The sequence below is a fragment of the Rutidosis leptorrhynchoides genome, unplaced genomic scaffold, assembly GCF_046630445.1.
Source record: "Rutidosis leptorrhynchoides isolate AG116_Rl617_1_P2 unplaced genomic scaffold, CSIRO_AGI_Rlap_v1 contig575, whole genome shotgun sequence".
Lineage (NCBI taxonomy): Eukaryota > Viridiplantae > Streptophyta > Magnoliopsida > Asterales > Asteraceae > Rutidosis > Rutidosis leptorrhynchoides.
The window spans coordinates 15,333-38,964 of record NW_027266797.1 but is presented as its reverse complement, the minus strand read 5'-3'; the positions used below and the strand labels follow the sequence as shown (position 1 = coordinate 38,964).

Here is a 23,632-nt window from a genome sequence, read left to right as displayed (position 1 = left end):
CCAAAGCGAGCTTTTTCAATTCGTCCTAAGAAGCTTCTTTAGTAAGTTGTTCTTTCTAGAAGGTCACCTCTGTAGTCCAAGTGCCTTGCACGCTAGGACGTTTGGTTACATGTCTTGTCCTTAGTTTTACGACTTTTCTTCCAAACCATTTCTTAGCCTGTTTGCTTGCACAAGTACGTCATCTGAACTCAGATTCTTCACACAAACTACCCGCTCATTATGATTCACTACACAAGTCAGCACAAAAGAGGGTTTAAGTGTTTAATAACTACTGAGAGAGACTCTTTTAAGACAAATACGGAGATACAAATGTTCAAAAGCTCACACACAGTTCAGTCACGATGAAGAGAAAAGAGCTTACAGTATAAACCCTTCAGAAATGGATGTTGACCACGATTGAGTTCACTGATCACCTCTAGTTGAGGATTTTTTTTCCTTCATTGCCGGTAAATGGGACTCCATAAATGCTCTGCACATGATGGTAAACTTTTCAGTAATCATTGGAGAAAGATAATATAAACTTAACCAGTACTAACCAAAAACTTCTGAAATTATTCACGTCAAGTAAGCCAAAAACACTCATTTATTGCTAAAAGTGAGACACACATAGATGCAAACATGTTACAACTTGATTTAGAGAGTCACACAAGCAAATTCAGCCCAAATGAGTTAAATTAAGAAAACCCATGAATACAGTCTCATTTCATGGCACAATACATACATCTGCAGCTAATTAACTGAGGAATTCTAGCAATCCTTTTAAGTTTTAACAGCAATAAAAATAAGTAATAATGAAAATGGTTGCAGAATTAACAGCGGCTGTTTTAAGGAAAAAAGAATTCATGATTGATCTTCAAACAACTGGATGGTTTAAAGCATAATCGGTTTTAAATCATATTACCTGATACCCCTACTGCTTCCTCCCCAATCACAATAGCTCACAACCAGCTTCTTAAGTTGCCAAACGCCCCTCAAGGCCATCTTTACTCTGGTCCGGTGAGAAACATGAAAAAGCAAAACACATAAGTTAATATCTCTAACTAATCCAGAACAACATGAATCAATTACGAATTCAACTTTTCTAACGGCATCATTTCGAAAGGAACGCGACATCTGTATCGTAATCATATTTGCATCTTCCTCCTCAGTCAAGCTAGAACATTGCATTATCGAATTCAAATCGAGTAAAATTAACGAGCAACATAAAATTACACACTAACAATTGTTTCTCTTAGAATGAAAACATAATTAAATTCAACAAGCTCAAAGAATGAAAATCACATGAAAGTAAAATCAGAGGAGAATTTTGTTCGGAAAAGAAAGCTACCTGAAGCTGAGCGGCTGCCGTCGGTCTAAGGAAGAAGAAAATGCTCTTTGATTTTGTTTTTTCGGATTTCTTGTGGGGGTTTTTGGGTTTCCGACCAATACTAATTCTGTTCAAGGCCGGTCAATTTCTTTTATCCCACCTAGGCCCGGCCCAAATGTCCCGATTCAATTGGTCGATCAATACTACTTGATTCAACCAGTATTACAATCGATTCGATTTATTTAATTGGACCGAATCAGGACTTGACTCAAAATCAAGCGGGAAAATGAATTCAAATCCCTAATTACTCTATTTCTAAATTCGACCGTCGCAAGTCGCAATAACAACTAATCCCTAATTTTTACAAACACTGTTCAATCCATTACTAAGTCTAAACCCTATTTATACTAGGGTTTGGGTTTATCCTTTTTAATTTATTCATTCCCTTCAGGATTCTTTTCGTCGTGCTGGGGCATCATGTTGATCCGAGAAATCAATGATCTCCCAGAGAATCTGCTGATCGAAGTCTTCCGGAGACTTCCCAAGCCAAATTAGTCTTCCGTTGCCAGCTTGTTTGCAGAAAATGGTACGACATAATTTCTTCCGAAATCCCTACTACTAGTTTTATTAGCAGGTTTGCAAATCAGCATATCAATCTTAGAAATCCTGAAAGATGTAATTTTTCACCCTTCGTGCCCAAATCCCCTGAGATGCAATTAGACTACTTCCCTGTTTTTCTTAAACAGATTAGAATGCAAGGTAATGTTAGTGTGATGGCATCATGCAATGACCTGCTATTTTGTCAAATTGAGGTATCCGGAAAAAGAGAACAGTACTTCATATGTAACCCACTCACTAGGCGATATGTTATCCTCCCCCCCACTCCTTGTGAGATTCCTAATGAGAGTACTTATGAGAACGTTTGGATAGGATTCGTCTGCGACCCTTTTATTTCGTATGTGAAGAATGATGTACGACAACATTGGGATCATGTTGATGTTAAGCCTCACTACAACTATAGGGCTGTGTTCGTCTATCTTTGTACGGAGAACGGTTCCATGAAAATCAATGCAATAGTGCGTGAATTTTCTTCTGAAACTATTGAATGGAGTGATTGTAACATTGACGGGACAGATCAAGGACTATACTTTATCATGCTTGGGAGAGTAATTGAAAACCTGATTCTTCATAAAGGGATGGGATTTTGGATCAATAACTCAGAAAGAAAGATATGCATTTACGATCCTCAAAACGATATTGATGATCACCCAATACTGCACACAACTAGATCCCCAGCTAGAGTCCCAACTAGCCCGTCACCTATAGGCAGACCTGTCCTTGGACTTTGCAGAGGTTTCTTGTGATATTTTCAGTTGACCTATGGTCACACACCGTATGATGACTGTGAAGTTGATGTTGCTGCATGTGTTTGGGAGATGAAGGATTTGAATTCTGGATCAGAGTGGCGTTTCGTGCACAATGTGAATCTTCATCAATTGGGTGACCTTTGGCAGTCGGGGGTTACGAAGATTAGAAGGTGTAATGTATATACTCTAACTGCTCTAGCAATCGATCCAAATGATCCTGATATTGTTTATATTCTTGTTGGAAAACATCACGACATCGTGTCGTGCAACCTTAAAGAAATGGAAATGAAGGTGGTCCAAAACGGCTTTATGGAGAGGGGCCGTAACTGTCTATTCTTAGAACGTGATGTCTTCCCAGTTATGGCTCCCATTTGGCCTACACCGATCCGCAGTTTCTTTGTGGGTGAACTGATGCTCGAATCTCTCTCTTTTTTTTTTTTTTTTTTTTTTTTTGTAGTTCGCTTGCAACAGTATTAATTAGTTATCATGTTTGGAAACTTAATTATCACGACGAAAGGTGAAATCTGGAAATACTTCGAAGCAGAAGAGTCCAGATGGAAATATTTTGAAGCAGAAGAGTGCAGTTGCAAATATTGTTACTCTAGATGAGTATATGGTAATCCTCGTGCTTCTCGACTTTTGACACATTATGAACTTGGGCTCTCTTTTTTGTTTTGAAAGTTGTTGTTTAGCATATGAATGATGCATGCAGTTATGGGCAACAACTCTAGGTGGTACAAAAACTGGAGGAGGAATACATAGAGCTCCAACAAGTTTTCCCCCTGGATCCTCTTCCGCTCGAAAAATGAAAAAGAAGATGAGAAAGAAGATGAAAAAGAAAATGAAGAAAGAAAGCAAAGTGTCCTTCACTGGAGATGAGATTATTTGAGAAATTATCTATACGCTGAGGCTGAAGCAGAGTCCTCTTCATCTATTCCAACACCCGTTGTATTTAATACTATTATATATGTTTAGAGTTACTGAATATTATATGTTTGGAGTCAATTGTTTTGATGTATTCAAAAAAAGCTTCGGACAGTTGCCATTATATGTTATTTGTGGTTCTACTTTTTAATTTTCCTTGTATGATAAACCTATTTTTTATCATAGCAAGAGCCGTGTGATACAAGCCAATGTCCTTCTGTTGTGAACCATTGTATGTAATACCTGAAAAATATGCCTAGGTGGATAAATTTTGTAGAACATAAGTGGAGCCTTCCCACTCAATTCAATTTGTCATCGACAATGCAAACCTCATCAAAAATCACAGTTCAAGTGTGCACTTTCAGCAATCGGATATGGCTGTTTGGCTCTTTCTCCCTCATTCTCAATCTCACTCTCCTCTGGTTCGATATTCGTAATAGGGCAGTGATCTTTTTTTCATCTCCAAGCTTCGGCTATCTCTCTCTCGATCTACTCTTATCTTCCTTCAATCTCCCTCTCCCCTGGTTCGATATTTGGGTAGCTATCTTTTCTTCATCTCCAAGCTTCGGCTATCTCTCTCTCTCAATCTACTCTATTTTCCTTCTATCTATCTCTCCTCTGGTTCGATATTCGTAATAGGGTAGCCATCTTTTCTTCTTCTCCAAGCTTCGGCTATCTCTCTCTTGATCTACTGTATCTTTAGCTTTAAATTCTTCTATTATCTTCTAAGGTGAACATCATCCTTACAGCCCATCTTTCCATTATATTCTGATTCTTCTTTCAAAAGAATTTAAAAAACCAAATGTTCACACACATACATAGCCAAAAAATCAAATACAGTGTGTAGAATAACATAATACTCATTTAACGTTCAATCTTAACAATGGTATATTCAGAAACTGGAAGATATGATTTATATTTCTTATTCCACAGGCTGATGGATCAATATTCGATCGTCCAAAGCTTGCAGCCTACAGAAAGTAGAAATACAATTTAATGTAGTTCATAGTAGTGTGAATTTTACGTAAATCAATGACAGCAATCGATAGAATATCGTTTCAAACTTCTATGACTCTGATATATTCATGATACGGGACTGAATCAAATACTACTCATTTACAATAAAAAACAGAGGGATTAAAAGAAACAAACCTCAAGAGCTCCATGGAGTTGGTGAGTGGAGTAGTTGTAGAGGAAAAGAGCAGGAGTGATTTGCCAAACTGAATAGGATAACAGGTGGCAAATCTACATTACAAAACATAAGAAATATACAAATTGGATCATATATCTTCTATTCACAAATACAGCATATATGGATGTATGCTTAAGCACGATCGGAAGATTTATGGGGGGCTATTAAGAAGATTTATCTTTTTACAAAACCGCATATTATGTGTCGTCTATACATATTCAAAGGGAAAAATGCACTAGGTTATATAGTTGACCAAAGGGTATATCTGTTTGATTTTATTTGGCAGTATTATGTATGGTTAGGAAGATTTGATCTTTTAGATTGCTTCAGACGCACGATAAATCACATTTTTCCAAAATCAGCATGCACCCACTTATGGCCCTTGGTCACTCGCATCTGACGTGTGAAATTAAGTTCAGATGGAATTCATCTTTCATTTGACGAGATTTCTGTGGAAGCAGAGGGAAAACCAAAAATGGAAGGTATATTAATTATGTTTTCTTAATTTGAATAAACTGTTTCTTGCAACTCAAGTTTCAGTTTTGGTGAACAAATCAAACTTGTTTGGTTGTTTGAATGTTGCAGAATCCTGCCACATGAGCAATCTGCCACATTGTGTTTCAACTACTAGTGTAAAATGGAAGATCTGAATGTAACAATGTTGAGCAATAAAAGTACAAGATACAAAATATAATAAAGTTACCAAGTTCTTGTTTAGAACAACTTGATCAACATGTGTAATTAAAGCTCGGAAGAAAGACGACCGGAGAAAAGTAATACTTTAGGAGATCATTTATGAATGTGCATTACTTGGGGATTGTACGTTTCACATAAAATCTCTTAGCAAAAAAAGGAAACAATACAGGAATATACTTAACCAAAAAGCTTTGAAGAATCTAAATCTCGAAAAATGTACTTAATTATTTCTCTATACAATCTTATTTTTCACTCATACTATGCCGTTTATATCTTCGTGCAGTTGATTTACCAAATTTGGAAACCTAGGTCATCAGGATCCATGTAATCGCTCATCCAATCCCTATCATGTGCCCACTCTGCTAGTTAATCCGCTACACCATTTACCTCCCTCGTGACTTTTTTCACCTCATGTACATCCTCTCTCAATGATGTGACTTCTGATTCTAGATTGTCTTTGAGAATAGTGACGGTTTTATGCACTTTTCAGCAATGATGACTTGCTATGTTGACATTCTTGTGGATGGCCTTCAACAGCTCTAAGACATCCTCATTGTCTACTTGAATTGTAACCTGGATGTATTGTATGCGTGAGAGTAGATCGACGCGAACATAAACTGCTAACAACTCGGCAAACATACTCACCTTCATGATTTCTTATGAGTTATGACAGCTTCCACTGAGCATTTGCAGTTCTCTCGATTTTTCACTCGACTTTAATCCTGTCACTCTCCCAAGACAGCATGGTCATCATATCATAAAATTTTCTTCCGTAGTGGAATCCTAGATCCACATCCGGGGATCCGCATTCAATCATATTTATTAAACCTTGTCAGTGTGTACATCTTTTCAATTATGAAACTTTCAACATTGTGTTATATCTTCGAGAATAGTGTCTTCTTTTGTGCATTTATTATGTGGATGAGCATCAGCCAGACTTGATGTTCTTTGGAAGGGGAAGGCTACGGCTACCGTAAGCCTTGAAGTTAATAAACCTTCTAACTCCATTTCCATATCTAGTGAGGAATTAATTGACAATGAGCAAGAAGAACAGGTTGAGCAGTGTCGTAAAAAGGTTCCAAGAGTATATGGAAATAAAAACGATGCTAACATCTCTTTGTTAGAAAAGGATCCTGAAAAAAGACGTCAAATTTGGAAATATCCTATTGAACAGCGAGATGAAATTCATAGAGCTTATATCACTGCAGGACCTTATCGGCCAACAAATATAAAGTATCCAGCTTCCGAACCACCATCTCATCGGTGCTATTTTCAATCTTTTTGGTTTAAAAACTTTCCAAATTGGTTAGAGTATTCACCAATGAAAGATGCAGCATATTGTTTGCCTTGTTACTTATTTAGCCCGAATGACAACACTCACAAATATGGAAAGAATGCATTTTCAGAAGTGGGGTTCAAGAATTGGAGGAAAGCAAATGGCCGAACAAAGCACAATTGTTCTCTTTTACGCCATGAAGGTTTTGGTCATAACTCTCCCCATAAAATTTATGTGCAATATTGTGATGATTTAATGGCACAATCTGGTCATTTAGAAAACATTGTTCATAAGCAAACGATACAATCACAAATAATCGTTTACGTTTGAAGGCTTCTATAGATGCTATTCGATGGCTTGGTTTTCAAGCATGTTCATATAGAGGCAATGATGAAAGAATTGAATCTCTAAATAGAGAGAACTTTATCCAGTTGGTCTAGCTTTTGGGTTCTTATAACCAGAGTGTTAAAGATGTTGTCTTAGAAAATGCTCAATATATATGTCCAACCGTTCAAAAGGATATTTTATATATTTTCGGTAGAAGAATGCGTGCGGCAATCCGAGAAGAGATTGGTGATTCTGTGTTTTGCTTACTCATTGACGAAGCTAGGGATGAATCTAAACGTGAACAAATGGCAGTAGTCTTGAGGTTTGTGGATAAACACGACTATGTTCAAGAAAGGTTCTTTGACCTCATCCATGTTCCGGACACTTGTTCCTCGACATTGAAAGAAGCAATTGAGTCTCTTTTGTCTTGACACAATCTGGATATTCAAAATCTTAGAGGACAATGGTATGATGGAGCCAACAATATGCGTGGTGAATGGAATGGACTACAAGCATTATTTCTGAAAGATTGCCCATCCGCACATTATGTTCATTGTCTTGCTCACCGGTTGCAATTAGCTCTTGTGTCATCAGCTAAAGAAGTCAATCCAGTATATCAATTTTTTTCAAAACTTACTATGACTGTGAATGTTGTGACAGCTTCTTCTAAACGTCACGATCAATTAAGGGCTGCTCAAGCAATACATATTTCTAATATGTTCGCGACTAATGAGATTTCTACAAGTTGCGGGCTTAATCAGATTGGAACTCTACAACGAGCAGGTAATATTAGGTGGGGCTCTTATTTAAATTCTGCACGCAGCCTAATATGTTTATTTCATTCTACCTGTGTTGTGCTTGAGAAATGTAGTGAAGAAGGTAATTACTCCACTCGAGGTGAGGCTACTTCTGCGTATGATGCTATTACAACGTTTGAATTTGTCTTTCTTTTGCATTTGATGAAAGATATGTTGGGTATTAGTCATGATTAATGTCAAGGTTTGCAAGGTAAAAATCAAGACATACTGAATGCTATGGCTTTAGTATCTACTACCAAGACTTTAATGCAAAAAATGAGGGAATCAGGTTGGGAAAATTTTCTGAAAGAAGTTAAATCATTTTGTGTCAAGCATGGCGTTGATGTTCCTGATATCATGCACTTTACATGCCGAGAAAGGGTCGAACCCGTATACTTGTTGATCATGTTTCTGTGGAGCATCATTATCGTGTTAATTTGTTCACTGCTTGTTTCGATACTCAATTGCAAGAGCTTAATAGAAGATTCACTGATAATATGGTGAAATTGCTTACTTTGAGTTCAACTTTGGATCCTCGAGATAATTTTCAGCGTCTCGATATTGGAAAAATATGTGAGTTGGCTGAAACATTTTATCCGGATGACTTCACCGAACAAGAAAAGATTCACCTCAAGATACAAGCTCAACATTATGAACTTGATGTCCCTGAACATCCTGAATTTAGAAATCTTGTGACAATTTCGGAGTTATGCCAAGTCTTGACAAAAACAAGAAAGTCATTGACATATCCTTTGATTGATCGTTTGATTCGTTTGATATTGACTCTTCCCGTTTCGACCGCTACGAACAAAAGGTCTTTTTCGGCCATGAGTCTTGTGAAGAATAGACTTAGAAATAAGATGGAATATGAGTTTCTTGTTGATTGTTTGATCACTTATATTGAGAAAAAGATGATTAAAGAGTTTGATACAGATTCTATTATCAATGAGTTTGCGGATATGAAAGAACGATGTGCTCGACTTAAATAGAGGTATATATATATTATATTTTTGTATATTCTCTTTTTCTATTTGTGATTAGGATTTTTAACGATGTTGTACTTTTATGATTATTTGCATGTTTAAAAATTGTTGGCCTAAATTTTGACGTGATGATGCTGCGATAGTCGATAGGGGATTTTTTTTCTTTGATAATTGATGGACAGTTGTGAACTTTTGATGTGTCTAGCATCTTATCCCTCAATGCATTTCAGAATTGAATCTATTGGATTGCTTTGTTGGTTCGATTTATTTAAATATGTTGAAAGAAATTAATGTCCATATATGATGTCAAAATTTTAAATTAGACATTACTTAAATCGATATAGTTAAAGTTAAATTTTTTTGGGACCCTCCCTACTTCAAGTCCTGGATCCGTCCTGCGTTGATGTCAAGTGGGAAAAGAATTATTATTCCATCTTTAAGCAAACGAGCAGATAGATAAAAACAGATGTCTTCATAACCGAAGAAAAATGTGACCATGCCCATGTTAGTGTGGAAAAACTGTGAAAGTATTTTATTTATTCCACACTCTGTTAAGACATTTCTTAATTATGTTAAAAACAATTATTTTTAATTGCTGATAAAATCGATCGGATAATGACTATAACAAAATTATGTTATTCTTAATTTGGATTCGATAAGAAAACCGAATAATATTATTTTTCTAGTAGGGCCTATTTTTTTATTGTAGCAAATTTCTTCGTGGATGTTCTACTCGCTTTAACTGTTCGCTGGAGTTGACTAAGTCAACGTCTTCGTAAACGTTGTTGTCGTATACTTGTTAATCTTCAAAGATCATCAGAAATCATACAAAAAATCATTACATCCTGATATATAGCTTGTTTAAAAAGTCAAATAAATATTACGTGTATGTCACAATCATGACTGGATAGGAGTGATTGGAGAAGAAGAAGATTGAAGAATAGAGAAGAGAGGAAGGATCGAGAGAGAAGAGAGTTTCTTAGTAGGAAAGAAAGATAATTTGTATTGTAATATTTTGATAATCCGTCCAATGCCATCACTACAGTATATATAAAAAGTATATTGGGCTATTCCCATTATAGTAAGGGCCTAAGGCCATTCTAATACAAATACTGTACTTAAGGACTATATAATGAAAAGATAGTAATTCCAAGTCACTATTGTGACATTGTATTACAATTATCAATATGTTTCTTTTATCCAAATATAGCTTCTACTCGACACTCCTTCTTGCAGCCTTATGTTCAACTTGCATTGCTAATGGCAACGAGACAGACCTTGAATCTCTTATTGAATTCAGAAACAAAATAAGGGATGATCCATTTGGTGTGATGAGCTCATGTAACCATACAACTCATTTCTGCCAATGGCATGGAGTCACCTGCACTCGTTGTCACCGCCAACGAGTTGTCAGTTTAGAACTAACCTCTCTCAAACTGTCTGGCTCCCTCTCTTCATACATTGGCAATATGAGCTTTCTTAATAAGTTGCGGCTTACAAACAACAGCTTCACTGGCAGAATCCCTTCGCAGGTTGGTCACTTGAGGAGGTTGAAGTATTTATCTTTACACAATAACTCATTTACTGGAAATATTCCCAACAATATATCAATGTGCTCCAATCTTGTGTATGCTTATTTTTCTCATAACAATATGGAAGGAGAAATTCCAGTGGAATTCGGATCCTTGTCGAGCCTCGAGGAATTTTATGCTGGTAGTAACATTCTAAAGGGAACAATTCCTTCCTCTTTTGGGAATTTGACAACTCTTCAAATTCTTGAACTGACAAGCAACCACTTGACTGGTGCTATCCCTGATTCTCTTGGTCGACTTGAAAACATGGAAATATTCGATGTGTTCGGAAATAGATTATCTGGTATCGTTCCTCCCTTGACATTCAATATTTCATCTATTACTGAATTTAACGTCGGAGAGAATGAATTACACGGGCGTCTGCCTATGGGCATAGGCACGACTCTTCCAAATCTCAAGTGGTTTAGTGTGGCTGATAATCAATTTACAGGAGGTATTCCGGTAACCATTTGAAATCTCTCCAGTGCAGAGCTAATTCAATTTGGTGGGAACCAGTTCAGTGGGAACGTCCCTAATTTTGTGGGAAATCTCAAGCATCTCAGAATTTTTACCATTTTTTCTAATAATCTTGGAAGCAGGGGATTAAAAGATGATCTTAGCTTTCTCTGCTCTTTGACTAATGCCACTATTTTACAAGAAATTGAGATGGGTAACAATAATTTTGGAGGGACCTTACCAGAATGCCAGATGGAATACAAAATCATATATCTGGAAGAATCCCAGATGGAATACAAAATCTCATAACCTTGAGCGTTTTAGACGTCTCGAGCAACAAACTCTCTGGGCAGATCCCTGCTGGAATTGGAATGATTTCAAGTTTAGAATGTCTAATTGTGGAAAATAATACTTTCTCCGGCCTCATTCCATCATGTCTTGGAAATCTAACAAAGCTACTCAAACTCTATTTGTCGAATAACATTCTTCAAGGCATCATTCCTTCTAGCCTCGGAAGCTGTAAAACTTTACTTCTCCTTGATGTTTCATACAACCATATCAATGGTACCTGTAGATATTTTCAAACTCTCATCCATATCAATATACATAAGTCTAGCACAAAACCGTCTCACGGGTCCCCTTCCAAGTGACATAGGGCAGTTAAAGAATCTCGGAAAACTAGATTTGTCTAACAATATGCTAACAGTGAGATTCCTCCAAATATTGGGAGTTGTTTAAGTCTAGAAATCTTACTGATACGTGGAAATCTTTTCCAAGGCATAATTCCTAAAACATTGAGTTCTGTTAAAGCTCTCCGAGAACTAGATCTTTCTCATAACAACTTTTCAGGTGAAGTACCAGAATTTCTTTCTGATTTAACCTCATTGTATAGTCTGAACCTGTCCTACAATAACTTCAATGGCAAGGTACCAATCAAAGGTATTTTTACAAATTTTAGTGGAGTTTCCGTCAAAGGTAACGTTAAGCTTTGTGGTGGTACACCCCATCTTCATCTTCCTAAATGCATCTTTAAAACATCTAAAATGGGGGAGAGATACAAATTGATTATTTGCATTGCCTCCAGCCTTTCGGGATTAGCTCTCGTACTATTCTGCTTCATCATCGTATGGTTCAAGAAGAAAAGGAGAAGTAATCCTACTGCAAGCTCTTGGGGAATTGCAGAGTCGTACTTTAGAGTTTCTTATCAAGATCTATTGAAAGCCACAAATGGATTCTCCTCAGAAAATTTAATAGCTCGAGGTGGATTTGGATGTGTATACAAAGGCAACATACCTAATCAAAATAATGCAGGAGGGAGTACTATTGTTGCCGTTAAAGTCGTGAGCCTCTGGAATAAGGGAGCTTCCAAGAGTTTTATTGCAGAGTGTGAGGCCTTAAAGAGAATCAAACACCAAAACCTCGTTAGAGTTTTGAGTGCATGTGCAAGTGTTGATTATCAGGGGAACGATTTCAAAGCTTTTGTTTTCTAGTTCATGGCGAATGGGAGCTTGCATGACATGTTGCATCTACCTCCAGGAGGAAATGACGAAAAACGAATGGGAACAACTAGTCTTGATTTCATTCAGACGATGAACATTGTCATTGATGTCGCTTGTGCACTGGAGTATTTACATCATCTCTGTGAGACACCGATAGTTCATTGTGATCTCAAGCCAAGTAATGTTCTCCTCGATAATGATATGATCGCGCACGTCGGAGATTTTGGTCTCTCTAAGTTCTTGTTCAAATAAATTGAATCCTCCACGTCTACTGAATCAAGCTCAATCGGAGTTAGAGGAACCATTGGTTATGCTCCTCCAGGTTTGCCAATTTTATTTATATATATTGAAATAATTAAATTTAAATCATTTTTCATTATGTTTCCTCATATATTTATTCAAAAAAAATGCTACTAATATATAATGTTAAACTTGTAGAGTATGGTGTTGGATATTTTTCCCAATAAAAATGTTTATATACGATGTTGAACTTGTAGAGTATGGTGTTGGAAATGAAGTGACGACCACTGGTGATGTTTACAGTTTCGGCATAATAGTTCTAGAACTGTTCACCGGAAAGCGCCCTACAGATGATATGTTCAAAGAAGGTTTAAATCTATAGAAGTATGTGATGGTAGCATTTCCGAGCAATGTGGCTGAGATAGTGGATCCTAGTCTTCGTGTTAACGAAAGAGCTTTGGCTTGCTTGACGTCATTGCTACGAATCGGAATCTCTTGCTCCAGTGAATTTCCGAGAGAGAGGAATAATATGAGCAGGGTAGTAACTGAATTTTGTTCAACTAGAGACAAATTTCTTAATTAAAACTTGAGACACTTTCTTTTCTTTGTAATGTCTTTAAGCTTAAAAATATGATTATTTCTGTCTTCTAATTTCCTAATCAGTTTGTACCTGATTATGTCACTTATGTCATGCTCTTATCTTTGCCTACTCAGTCATTAAACCTTGAACTGGGAAGAAAATTCCACTCAGATATAACAAAATTGGCATTTGATTTAGACCTTGTCGTTGGCAATGCCTAATGTGGCAACTATGTTAGAAATCTTGCCAATGTGTTCTTCACTTTCTGCCCAAGTGCAGGGGAAACAGTCAAACAGATCAATGTCTGTGTCCTCAAGCTAGGACTGGAAGCGAACATTCCAGTGGGGAATGCACTGATTAATATGTATGCTAAATGTGGAAATCTAAACCATGGATTCTTTCCTGCTGATGAAGATCTGATGCTAAAGTCCATTTGTTTGACTTATTCGAGGACGGGGACTTTTGTTTCGGAAAGCTTTGCTGATGAATCTTTTTTCTAAAGTTGCGACTTGGGATGTTAAAGATAAATCCTCATCCGTCAATTATTTCGGTCATTTTCTTTGCTCCATCCGTCCTAAAGGTAAAAGCTGAGATGATTCTTGATTATCTGTTCCTAGACATTAATTTAGTGTTCTCTTAATTGACTGTATTTTTCTAAATGACAGGAAGTGTATTAGTATTATTTAGCAATGGAGGAATTTGTTTCAAACATCATGGTGCAGTTATTTGCCAGGTAAAATATTTTAATCCCTCGAGTTAATCTTAACACAAGATTATCCCTCTCTTAATTCCAAAATTATTTAAACCTCCTGCTTTTATAACATAACAAGTCGGTAGGGACTGTCCATTAGACGGGAAGTTTATATCTTTAAACATATAGTAAATAAATCGTATAATTAATTCGACCAAAAGAATATGATACTTTTCATCTTTCAAGAAGACCAATTTATATTGATTTACAATAATTTTAACTATATTGATAAATTGGTAGATGCAGTCAACAACAAATTTTGGAAGTTATATACTTCGCCTTCACTTATTTGTTGTCTATATTTTGTAAAAAAATCATTTTAAATTGTCGCTTGAATGCGAACATGCTACACACAATAAAGAATATACAAAAAAATAAATTTGTTAGATACTCCGTACATTAAAAAAACTTATAAGAAATTCTACATCATAAATATTATAAGAATAAAAAAAACCTTTTCATCGAGCAAAAATATCATCTCTCCGATTTTTATGAGGAATAATAGTTTAATGAAAAAATTAGAAAAAAATAATATATATTATAATTTAATAAGGAATAATTTTTAAATAAATATGCTCGTTTGAATAAGAAAAAAGAAGATGTACCCGTTTTAATTAGAAATAGAATAAAAGAATATATGAATTTATTAGAAATATTTTTTTTAATAATAAATAAATAAAAAATTAATTAGGAATAAAATTATTATATTAGAAAAAAATAATTGATAGAATTTTGTCAGAAAACATTATATTATTATTATGTTTTAATTTTTTAATTAGAATAAAAAAAAATATTATTGACTCTTTTCCGTCAATTAATCGTTTGTTGACCATCCAAAGTGTGACGTCAGCGTTATATTATGGGTTTTAGTTTTAACAATTCCAATTTTGTTCTTATCCGTTCCAACCCCAATACTTTTACTTTATTATCTGAAAGGCCCTCATCGTTACCAAACGTCGTTAAATTTCTTAACGTGACGTCTAGTGAGTTCAAGTCTCAGGTAGAAAATGACACGTAAATTAAGTTTATCGGCAATTTTGTACCACTACACGCGACGCGAGCATATATATACTTCTTACATCACATAATCACCATCAACTCCTTCGCGGGCCATATATATTTTTTATTAGTCTGATAGTCTCTCTATCTATTAAAACATATCTTTTTTTAATTTTTTTATATATTAAAAAAAAATATATATTTTCATTAATATTAATTAAATATTTTTTTAATGTATAAAAAATAGTTAAAAGAAATATATTAATAGATGGAAAGAATATTTTTTAAATAAATTTCATTATCAAATAATTTGATCATTCACTCGAAACTACCTGGTTTTAACGGAATTATGCATGATAAATATCTAGTTATATATTAAAAAATCTAAAACCATCCATTTCATGTGTATCAAATCTAATGGTCAGGATTAATTAGGAATAAAAAAAAAATAAAAAAAATTCCTCTTTTTCCACTCTTCAATCATCATGGCTCTCTGTCTCTATTCTCCTATGTCTTCGACAACTCCTTCTGTTTTTCGGAGGATGCAGGGATAAATTTAGAATTTGAAATTCAAAATCAGAAGTTGTATAATCCCAGGCAATTCAATTTCGATGATACGTTTGATATTGACGGTGGGTGAATTCGACAATGATTTTGATTTGTATGTAAGAGTTTACTTTCAGCTTTGTTCTCTGTGTATGTAAATCAGTTTGACTATTTGCTTTCGATCTAAGTTTCAGGCCTCTTGTGAAGCAAACCTAACAATGTTTTTTGATTGGATTCAAAAGTTTAATTGTGTTTTAATCATAAATATATGCAATTGAGTTGAGCAAACATGATTTTTCAATTGAATTATGATTTTATGATGGGTAGATAGGATTCTGATTTTCCAGAATTTTATTTTGGGAAGAAGACATATGTGGAGTAGAGAGAGGGGTGAGTACTGAGTTGGGTGGAATTGGGGTACAATACTTTTGTGAACAGCTAAACGTGAACATCAACAATTATGATAATATAATATAAATAATTTTCCATACATTAAAACTAATATATATAGTACTTCTGATTCAAAATACATAATGTTTTGATTTTTATGGTAAGTGTAAATTATACATATTATAAAAATTAAAATATCATGTATTTTTGAGACGGAAGTAGCAGTATATATTAAATTGGTATGCTTAGGTGAGGCCTATAACGATCCGACGGTGATGACTAGCGCCGGTACGACTGCTCCAGGTTTTACTTATTAGATTAAATTATTTTGTAGGAAACGCCAGTTTGAGTTGACCATCACTCCCTTTGAAATCTTCAAAGATCATCAGAAATAATACAAAAATTCATTACATACAACTCATATAGCCAATTCATTACATACAACTCATATAGCTTGTTTAATCAAGTTAAATAAATAATAGAAATGATACAATTATAGCTTCTACTCGACATGTTTCTCTCATAACATTATCAGTATGACTCTCTCATCCAAATATAGCTTCTACTCAACACTCATTCTTCTTGCAGCCTTATGTTCAACTTGCACTGCCATAGGCAACAAGACAGACCTTGAAGCTCTGATCGACTTTAGAAACAAAATAACGGATGATCCATTTGGAGTGATGAGTTCATGGAACCATACAACTCATTTCTGCCAATGGCATGGCGTCACCTGCAGTCGTCGTCACCGTCAACGGGTCGTCAGTTTAGAACTAAGCTCTCTCGAACTGTCTGGATTACTCTCTCCATACATCGGTAATATGAGCTTTCTCAACTACTTGTCGCTTACAAACAACAGCTTCACTGGCAGCATCCCTTCGCAGATTGGTCACTTGAGGAGGTTAAAGTTTTTATCTTTATACAATAACTCATTTACTGGAAAAATTCCCACCAATATATCAATGTGCTCCAATCTTGTGATTGCTTATTTTTCTTTAAACAATCTGGAAGGAGATATTCCAATGGATTTCGGATCCTTGTCAAGGCTCGAGGCATTTCATGCTTACCAAAGCAATCTAACTGGAAGCATTCCTTCCTCTTTTGGGAATTTGACAACTCTTCAAATTCTTGAACTGACAAGCAACCACTTGACTGGTGCTATCCCTGATTCTCTTGATCGACTTAAAAACATGGAATATTTCTCTGTGTTCGGAAATAGATTATCTGGTAGCTTTCCTCCCTCGATATTCAATATTTCATCTATTACTAAATTTGATGTCGGAGTTAATGAATTACACGGGCGTCTTCCTGTGGGTATCGGCACTACTCTTCCAAATCTCGAGTGGTTTAGTGTGGGTGATAATCAATTTACAGGAGGTATTCCGCTAACCATTTGCAATCTCTCCAGTGCAGAGTTACTACAATTTTCAACAAACCAGTTCAGTGGGAACGTCCCTAATTTTGTGGGAAATCTCAAGCATCTCAGAATTTTTACCATTTTTTCTAATAATCTTGGAAGCAAGGGATTAAAAGATGATCTTAGCTTTCTCTGCTCTTTGACTAATGCCACCATTTTAGAAAAAATTGAGATGGGTTACAATAATTTCGGAGGGATCTTACCAGAATGCATCGGCAACCTTTCAATTCAGCTCAATTTTTTCTCTCTATATGAAAATCATATATCTGGAAGAATCCCTGATGGAATACAAAATCTCATAAACTTGAGCACTTTAGACGTCTCGAGCAACCAACTCTCTGGACAGATCCCCCCTGGTAATGGAAAGCTTTCAAGTCTACAATTTCTAAATATGGAAAACAACAATTTCTCCGGCCTCATTCCATCATCTCTTAGAAATCTGACAAAGCTAACCAAACTCTCTTTGTCAAATAACATTCTTCAAGGCATCATTCCCTCTAGCCTCGGAAGTTGTAAAACTTTACTTTTCCTTGATGTTTCAAACAACCATCTCAGTGGTTCAATACCCGTAGAAATTTTCAAACTCTCATCCCTATCAATATACTTAGGTCTAGCACAAAACCGTCTCACGGGTCCCCTTCCAAGTGAGATAGGACAATTAAAGAATCTCGGAGAACTAGATTTGTCTAACAATATGTTAACAGGTGAGATACCACCCAATATTGGGGATTGTTCAAGTCTAGAAATCTTACGGATGAGTGGAAATCTTTTCCGAGGAGTAATTCCTAAAGCATTGAGTTCTGTTAAAGCTCTCCTAGAACTAGATCTTTCTCATAACAACTTTTCAGGTACAGTACCAGAATTTCTTGCTGATTTTACCTCATTGTATAGTCTGAACCTGTCCTACAATAACTTCAATGGCGAGGTACCAATCAAAGGTATTTTTACAAATTTTAGTGGAGTTTCCGTCAAAGGTAATGTTAAGCTTTGTGGTGGCATACCCCAACTTCATCTACCTAAATGCATTTTCAAAACATCTAAAATGGGGGAGAGATACAAATTGATTATTTCTATTGCCTCCGTCCTTTCGGGATTAGCTCTGATCCTATTTTGCTTCATTATCATATGGTTGAGGAAGAAAAGAAGGAGTAATCCTACTGCAAGCTCTTCAGGAATAGCAGAGTCGGGCTTTAGAGTTTCTTATCAAGATCTATTGAAAGCCACAAATGGATTCTCCTCAGAAAATTTAATAGCTCGAGGTGGATTTGGTTGCGTATACAAAGGCAGCATACATGATCAAAATAATGCAGGAGGGAGAACTATTGTTGCTGTTAAAGTAGTGAGCCTCTCGAACAAGGGAGCTTCCAGGAGTTTTATTGCAGAGTGTGAGGCCTTAAAGAGAATCAAACATCGAAATCTAGTAAGAGTGTTGACTGCATGTGCAAGTGTTGATTATCAGGGGAACGATTTCAAAGCTCTGGTTTTCGAGTTCATGGCGAATGGGAGTTTGGATGACTTGTTGCATCCAGCACCAGGAGGAAACGATGAATTGCATAGGAGAACAACTAGTCTTGATTTCGTTCAGAGGCTAAACATTGTCATTGATGTTGCTTGTGCATTGGAGTATTTACATCATCTCTGTGGGACACCGATAGTTCATTGTGATCTCAAGCCAAGTAATGTTCTCCTCGATAATGACATGATTGCACATGTCGGAGATTTTGGTCTCTCTAAGTTCTTGTTCAGAGAAATTGAATCCTCCACGTCTAATGAATCAAGCTCAATCGGAGTTAGAGGAACCATTGGTTATGCTCCTCCAGGTTAGGAAAAATAAATAAATTTAAAACATTTTTCATTATGTTTCCTCGGATATTTTTTACAAAAAAAAGGTTAATATATAATGTTAAACTTTTAGAGTATGGTGTTGGAAGTGAAGTGACGACTACTGGTGACGTTTACAGCTTCGGCATAATAGTTCTAGAACTGTTCACCGCAAAGTGCCCTACTGATGATATGTTCAAAGAAGGTTTAAATCTTCGAAAGTATGTGATGGTAGCGTTCCCGAGCAATGTGGCTGAGATAGTGGATCCTAGTCTTCGCGTTGATGAAAGAGCTTTGACTTGCTTGACGTCAGTGCTCCAAATTGGAATCTCTTGCTCTAGTGAATTTCCTAGAGAGAGGATTAATATGAGCAGGGTAGTAACTGAACTTTGTTCAATTAGAGACAAATTTCTCAATTAAAACTTGAGCCACTTTCTTTTCTTTGTAATGGTCTTTTTATCCTAAAAAATATGATTATTTGTGTGTTTGAATTTCCTATTCAGAATGTTTATTAGTATTTTCTATGTGGCTGACTCTTGCAGCTGTGGCTGGAGTGCTGCTTGCTGCAGAGGCGGCCCTTAGTGCAAAGGCTTTGGCTGCCAGGCAAGCTCTCCAGTTAGCAAGACAGTTTGGTATTTCTGGGTTCACTTTGAAATATAAATAAAGTTTCTCATGCATTAGCTGTCCTACAATTTGCCAGACTCTGTATCTTCATTTGTCAGACTGGACCAGAATCAGTTTGAATAAAAGTTGAACTTTTAACTTCAGAAAAAAAGAAATCAGTTGCCTGAACTCATATGATGTTCCATCTCTTGTTTCACACCTTTCATCTTCTTTGAATTGCAATGAAGTAGCAGAAGATCTTTAAGCTCCTCTAATGACAAATCCTGAGGTGCTGAACACGAGGACCTGATTGGGAACCAAACAAACATATAAATTACTTACTATTTAATTGTATAAAGTTCCTAACTTGTTTAGAATTGGAGTCCTCGACCATACCTCTCTAGATCATACGAGTTATTTGAACATGTCCATTTACTAGGAAGAAAAGTATCACCAGGCACTTTGCGCCACTTTGAACAATCTTCACATTGAACCCAATGAATCTTACAACTATAGCCAAGAAAGAAAGAAAAAATCTATTGTATGAAACCCAGCCGAATTTCCTAGCAACACTATTATGACAATTGATAACTCTAAGATCACTTAATTTACCTATATCACCAGCCTGCAATTTCATGTTCTGTATGCATGTTGCAACTCCCTCCAAAACATACATTCTGCTATTATTATTAGGCCAGAACCAAAATATCCATATTAATTTCCTTTTGCATCCTTGACTTTGAGAGGTAAACGTTCTGGCTGATATCTAATGGAGGAAAGTACCCCTGTTAGAAGATTGTGGTTGAGTTTGTCCGTCATGCTTCTCTCTCAAGCAAGCAACAATGTTTTACTGTCAGTTTATAAGTACTATTATCTAGTCTAGCTAGGATTGAAGGAAGGTGAAAAATTGGAAGATTGTAGGAAAATGATTGAGGCGGTAAATAAGAATCAGGACCACATGATTTTACCTATTTTACCTAGTTTGTAAGGTTTTTAGAGACGGTTTAATTAATTAGTTGTTGGCCATTAGAAAAGCTTGATTTGTACGTACTTATTTGCACTGTTCTAGTATGTTAGGAATTCCTCTAGGATATTACGAAGATATTTGATAATTTCTTCCTCTTAATTTATATCTTGAAAGTGGTTTGAGCTCTGTATTTCTTGTTCTACTTCTCATTATTGCTCGAGTAGTATTTGCAATTTGAATTTTTAGTGCTATCGAAAATGATTAATTCTCCGAAGCTATATATTTAAATTCCGTTGTTTCAGAAACTCATTTTTTATACTCAACATTATGGACCATGGTCTTAAGTCAAAAGGATGATGATGTACGCAAGTAAAAAATTGTGTATTTCCAGGATTGGATCGGATTTGATTGGGCAGTAATATTGTCTCTTTTCAAATGAAAAGGGAAATTCCTGGGCAGTATATTGGTTTGGTGACTGGTCCCACATTTACTTTTTTTTTTTTTTTGAAATATTTAAAATATACTATTATAGTACTATCTCAAAGGTATATATGTGTTAAATGCTTAATGGGAGGGCTGGGGGAAGTTTGCTCTTGCTAATTCTGAGTTCTAACGCCACAATTGATCCTTGTTAGGGCTATTATTTACGTGTTAAATGTTTACACGTCTGTCATCAGGCATTCATTTAACTTTTTTAATCCTCACACTTAATCTTCAACTTATAGAAATCAGCAAATGAAAACACAATTAATACTTGTATTACGATTATCAATATGTTTCTCTCATCCAAATATAGCTTCTACTCAACACTCCTTCTTGCATCCTTATGTTCGACATGCACAGCTAATGGCAACAAGACAGACCATGAAGCTCTGATTGAATTTAGAAACAAAATAACGGATGATCCATTTGGAGTGATGAGTTCATGGAACCGTACTACTCATTTCTGCCAATGGCATGGAGTCACCTGCAGTCATCGCCACCGCCAACGAGTCGTCAGTTTAAACCTAACCTCTCACAAACTGTCTGGCTCACTCTCTCCATACATTGGCAATATGAGCTTTCTCAACGAGTTGTGGCTTACAAACAACAGCTTCACTGGCAGAATCCCTTCGCAGATTGGTCACTTGAGGAGGTTAAAGTATTTAATTTTAGACAATAATTCATTTACTGGAAATATTCCCACCAATATATCAATGTGCATTATGTGCTCCAATCCCGTGTCTTCTTTTTTTCATTATAACAATCTCGAAGGAGAAATTCCCATGGAATTTGGATCCTTATCGAGGCTCAAAAAATTTCATGCTCGAAGAAACTATCTAACTGGAAGCATTCCTTCCTCATTTGGGAACTTGACAAGTATGCAGTATCTTGATCTGACTCTCGACCACTTGACTGGTGCTATCCCTGATTCTCTTGGCAACCTAAAAAACATGAAAATTTTCGCTGTGGCCATAAATAGATTATCTGGTATTGTTCCTCCCTTGATATTCAATATTTCATCTATTACTAATTTTGATGTCGGAGAGAATGAATTACACGGGCGTCTTCCTGTGGGCATAGGCACAACTCTTCCAAATCTCAAGTGGTTTAGTGTGGCTGATAATCAAATTTACCGGAGGTATTCCGCTTACCATTTGCAATTCCAGCGTAGACCTGAAAACAAGAGTCTATCCCGCTGTCGAAGTATCTGGAGGATGACTGTTGCTGACATCATTGACAACACTTTGCATTCATGCTCCAGGTGGTGCCTGACTACTGGACGAGCTTTTCTCGGAGCAGGAAGTCATTAAAAGGCGTTGCTGGTGGTTGAGGAATTTGTGTGTGGCATCATGTATCAATCTAATCATACTGTTGTTTTTGTTGGATTCGGAGCCAGGAGGAGACTCTTCTCGCTCAGGTTGCATGTCGAGAACGATAATTTGTCCTTTAAAAAGCCGAATCAGAGGAATTGTTCTTTTGCAAATGCTTTTCTCGTTCTCCTTCTTCTTCCTCCTCCTCGTCATTCTTCTGCAAAAGCCGAATCAGTAAATACTGACAGAAACTGATTTTGTCATTCCCATCTTCGTCCACTCTACTTATGGTAATTGGAAACTGATGCGGAACAATTGGAAGAGATAATGAGAAGATTATGAAATTGAAAAATAAGCAGGAAAAACCAGCTCACAAATTCACAATGATTCAAACAAGTGTACAACTCCGGATGATTTAAACAAGGCTACAGCTCACATTGATTTAACAAAAGCTACACTCGGTACACATTAAACAAGGTTACAACTCGGGTAAATATATACCCTGAACAAGCTTACAACTCGGGATTCTCCGAACAATTGTCGACAAATAAGTCTTGGCAAAAGTAACTCTAGAATGAGCGCATTTCGCTCTTCCTAAATAAGCACCACCAACACCATAAACCTTTCCCTTTAAAAAATCCAAATCCTAAATTATCAGTTTCACTTTCTCTGTTTTGAGTTGTGATGGATCCTTTAATCGTTATTATCTTGTCGTCGATCACAAGTATCTCACAACTCTGTAATTGCATTCAAAACATAAAATAAAATCCTAGTGTTAGGAATTTTTGAACATTCCTAGAGTCGAGCTCCATTAGGAATATGAATTAGAAGTTTTAAGTGTTTCTGTGAGCAATGGGGGTGCTTTCCATGTATTTTGAACTTGATAAACAAACAGATGCTCAGGGATATTTTGATTATATGGTTTTTAAAGACAGTGTTATGTGGAATATTGTGATTAGAGGGTATTGTCAACTTGCATTATATAAATAATATCTCTCTTTGTTCATGTAGATGCTGAATTTCCATACCTATGCTTTGCTGAATGTAACAAATATTCTATGTGCGTGTGGAATTTGGAAAGTTTGTTCATGACTACGGAGTACATGATAAGGCATGGTTATCAGCATGATA

The 23,632-nt window shown here is 36.0% G+C and overlaps 4 protein-coding genes across 4 annotated transcripts; 3 read left to right on the top strand and 1 right to left on the bottom strand.

Moving 5' to 3' along the window:
- Nucleotides 1–55: 55 nt before the first annotated feature.
- On the bottom strand, nt 56–981 carry LOC139884604 (large ribosomal subunit protein mL43-like). The gene is given in 5 exon segments (XM_071868620.1): nt 56–147; nt 150–227; nt 362–431; nt 433–469; nt 902–981. Coding segments are annotated over 5 exon segments (357 nt in total).
- Nucleotides 982–7,306: 6,325 nt separating this feature from the next.
- Nucleotides 7,307–8,080, top strand: LOC139884601 (uncharacterized). Its single transcript, XM_071868617.1, has 2 exons — nt 7,307–7,443; nt 7,546–8,080. The coding sequence occupies exons 1-2, from the start codon at nt 7,307–7,309 to the stop codon at nt 8,078–8,080; spliced, it is 672 nt and encodes a 223-aa protein (XP_071724718.1).
- A 173-nt stretch (nt 8,081–8,253) lies between these two features.
- LOC139884600 (uncharacterized) lies at nt 8,254–8,874 on the top strand. The gene has a single exon (XM_071868616.1). It carries the CDS (start codon nt 8,254–8,256, stop codon nt 8,872–8,874), a length of 621 nt encoding a protein of 206 aa, XP_071724717.1.
- Nucleotides 8,875–16,436: 7,562 nt separating this feature from the next.
- LOC139884599 (uncharacterized) lies at nt 16,437–22,501 on the top strand. The gene is made up of 5 exons (XM_071868614.1): nt 16,437–19,137; nt 19,233–19,478; nt 19,642–19,770; nt 21,241–21,253; nt 21,505–22,501. The coding sequence occupies exons 1-5, from the start codon at nt 16,437–16,439 to the stop codon at nt 22,499–22,501; spliced, it is 4,086 nt and encodes a 1,361-aa protein (XP_071724715.1).
- The last annotated feature ends 1,131 nt before the right edge of the window (nt 22,502–23,632 follow it).

What these genes read in the sequence shown, in the direction of transcription:
- LOC139884601 (XM_071868617.1), top strand. Translation starts at nt 7,307, where the DNA reads ATGCGTGCGGCAATCCGAGAAGAGATTGGTGATTCTGTGTTTTGCTTA. An exon ending in CACGACTATGTTCAAGAAAG is followed by an intron (nt 7,444 to 7,545) that starts GTTCTTTGACCT and finishes TCAAAATCTTAG; the next exon opens with AGGACAATGGTATGATGGAG.
- LOC139884600 (XM_071868616.1), top strand. Translation starts at nt 8,254, where the DNA reads ATGCCGAGAAAGGGTCGAACCCGTATACTTGTTGATCATGTTTCTGTG.
- LOC139884599 (XM_071868614.1), top strand. Translation starts at nt 16,437, where the DNA reads ATGACTCTCTCATCCAAATATAGCTTCTACTCAACACTCATTCTTCTT. An exon ending in CATTGGTTATGCTCCTCCAG is followed by an intron (nt 19,138 to 19,232) that starts GTTAGGAAAAAT and finishes TTAAACTTTTAG; the next exon opens with AGTATGGTGTTGGAAGTGAA. An exon ending in AATTGGAATCTCTTGCTCTA is followed by an intron (nt 19,479 to 19,641) that starts GTGAATTTCCTA and finishes TTTCCTATTCAG; the next exon opens with AATGTTTATTAGTATTTTCT.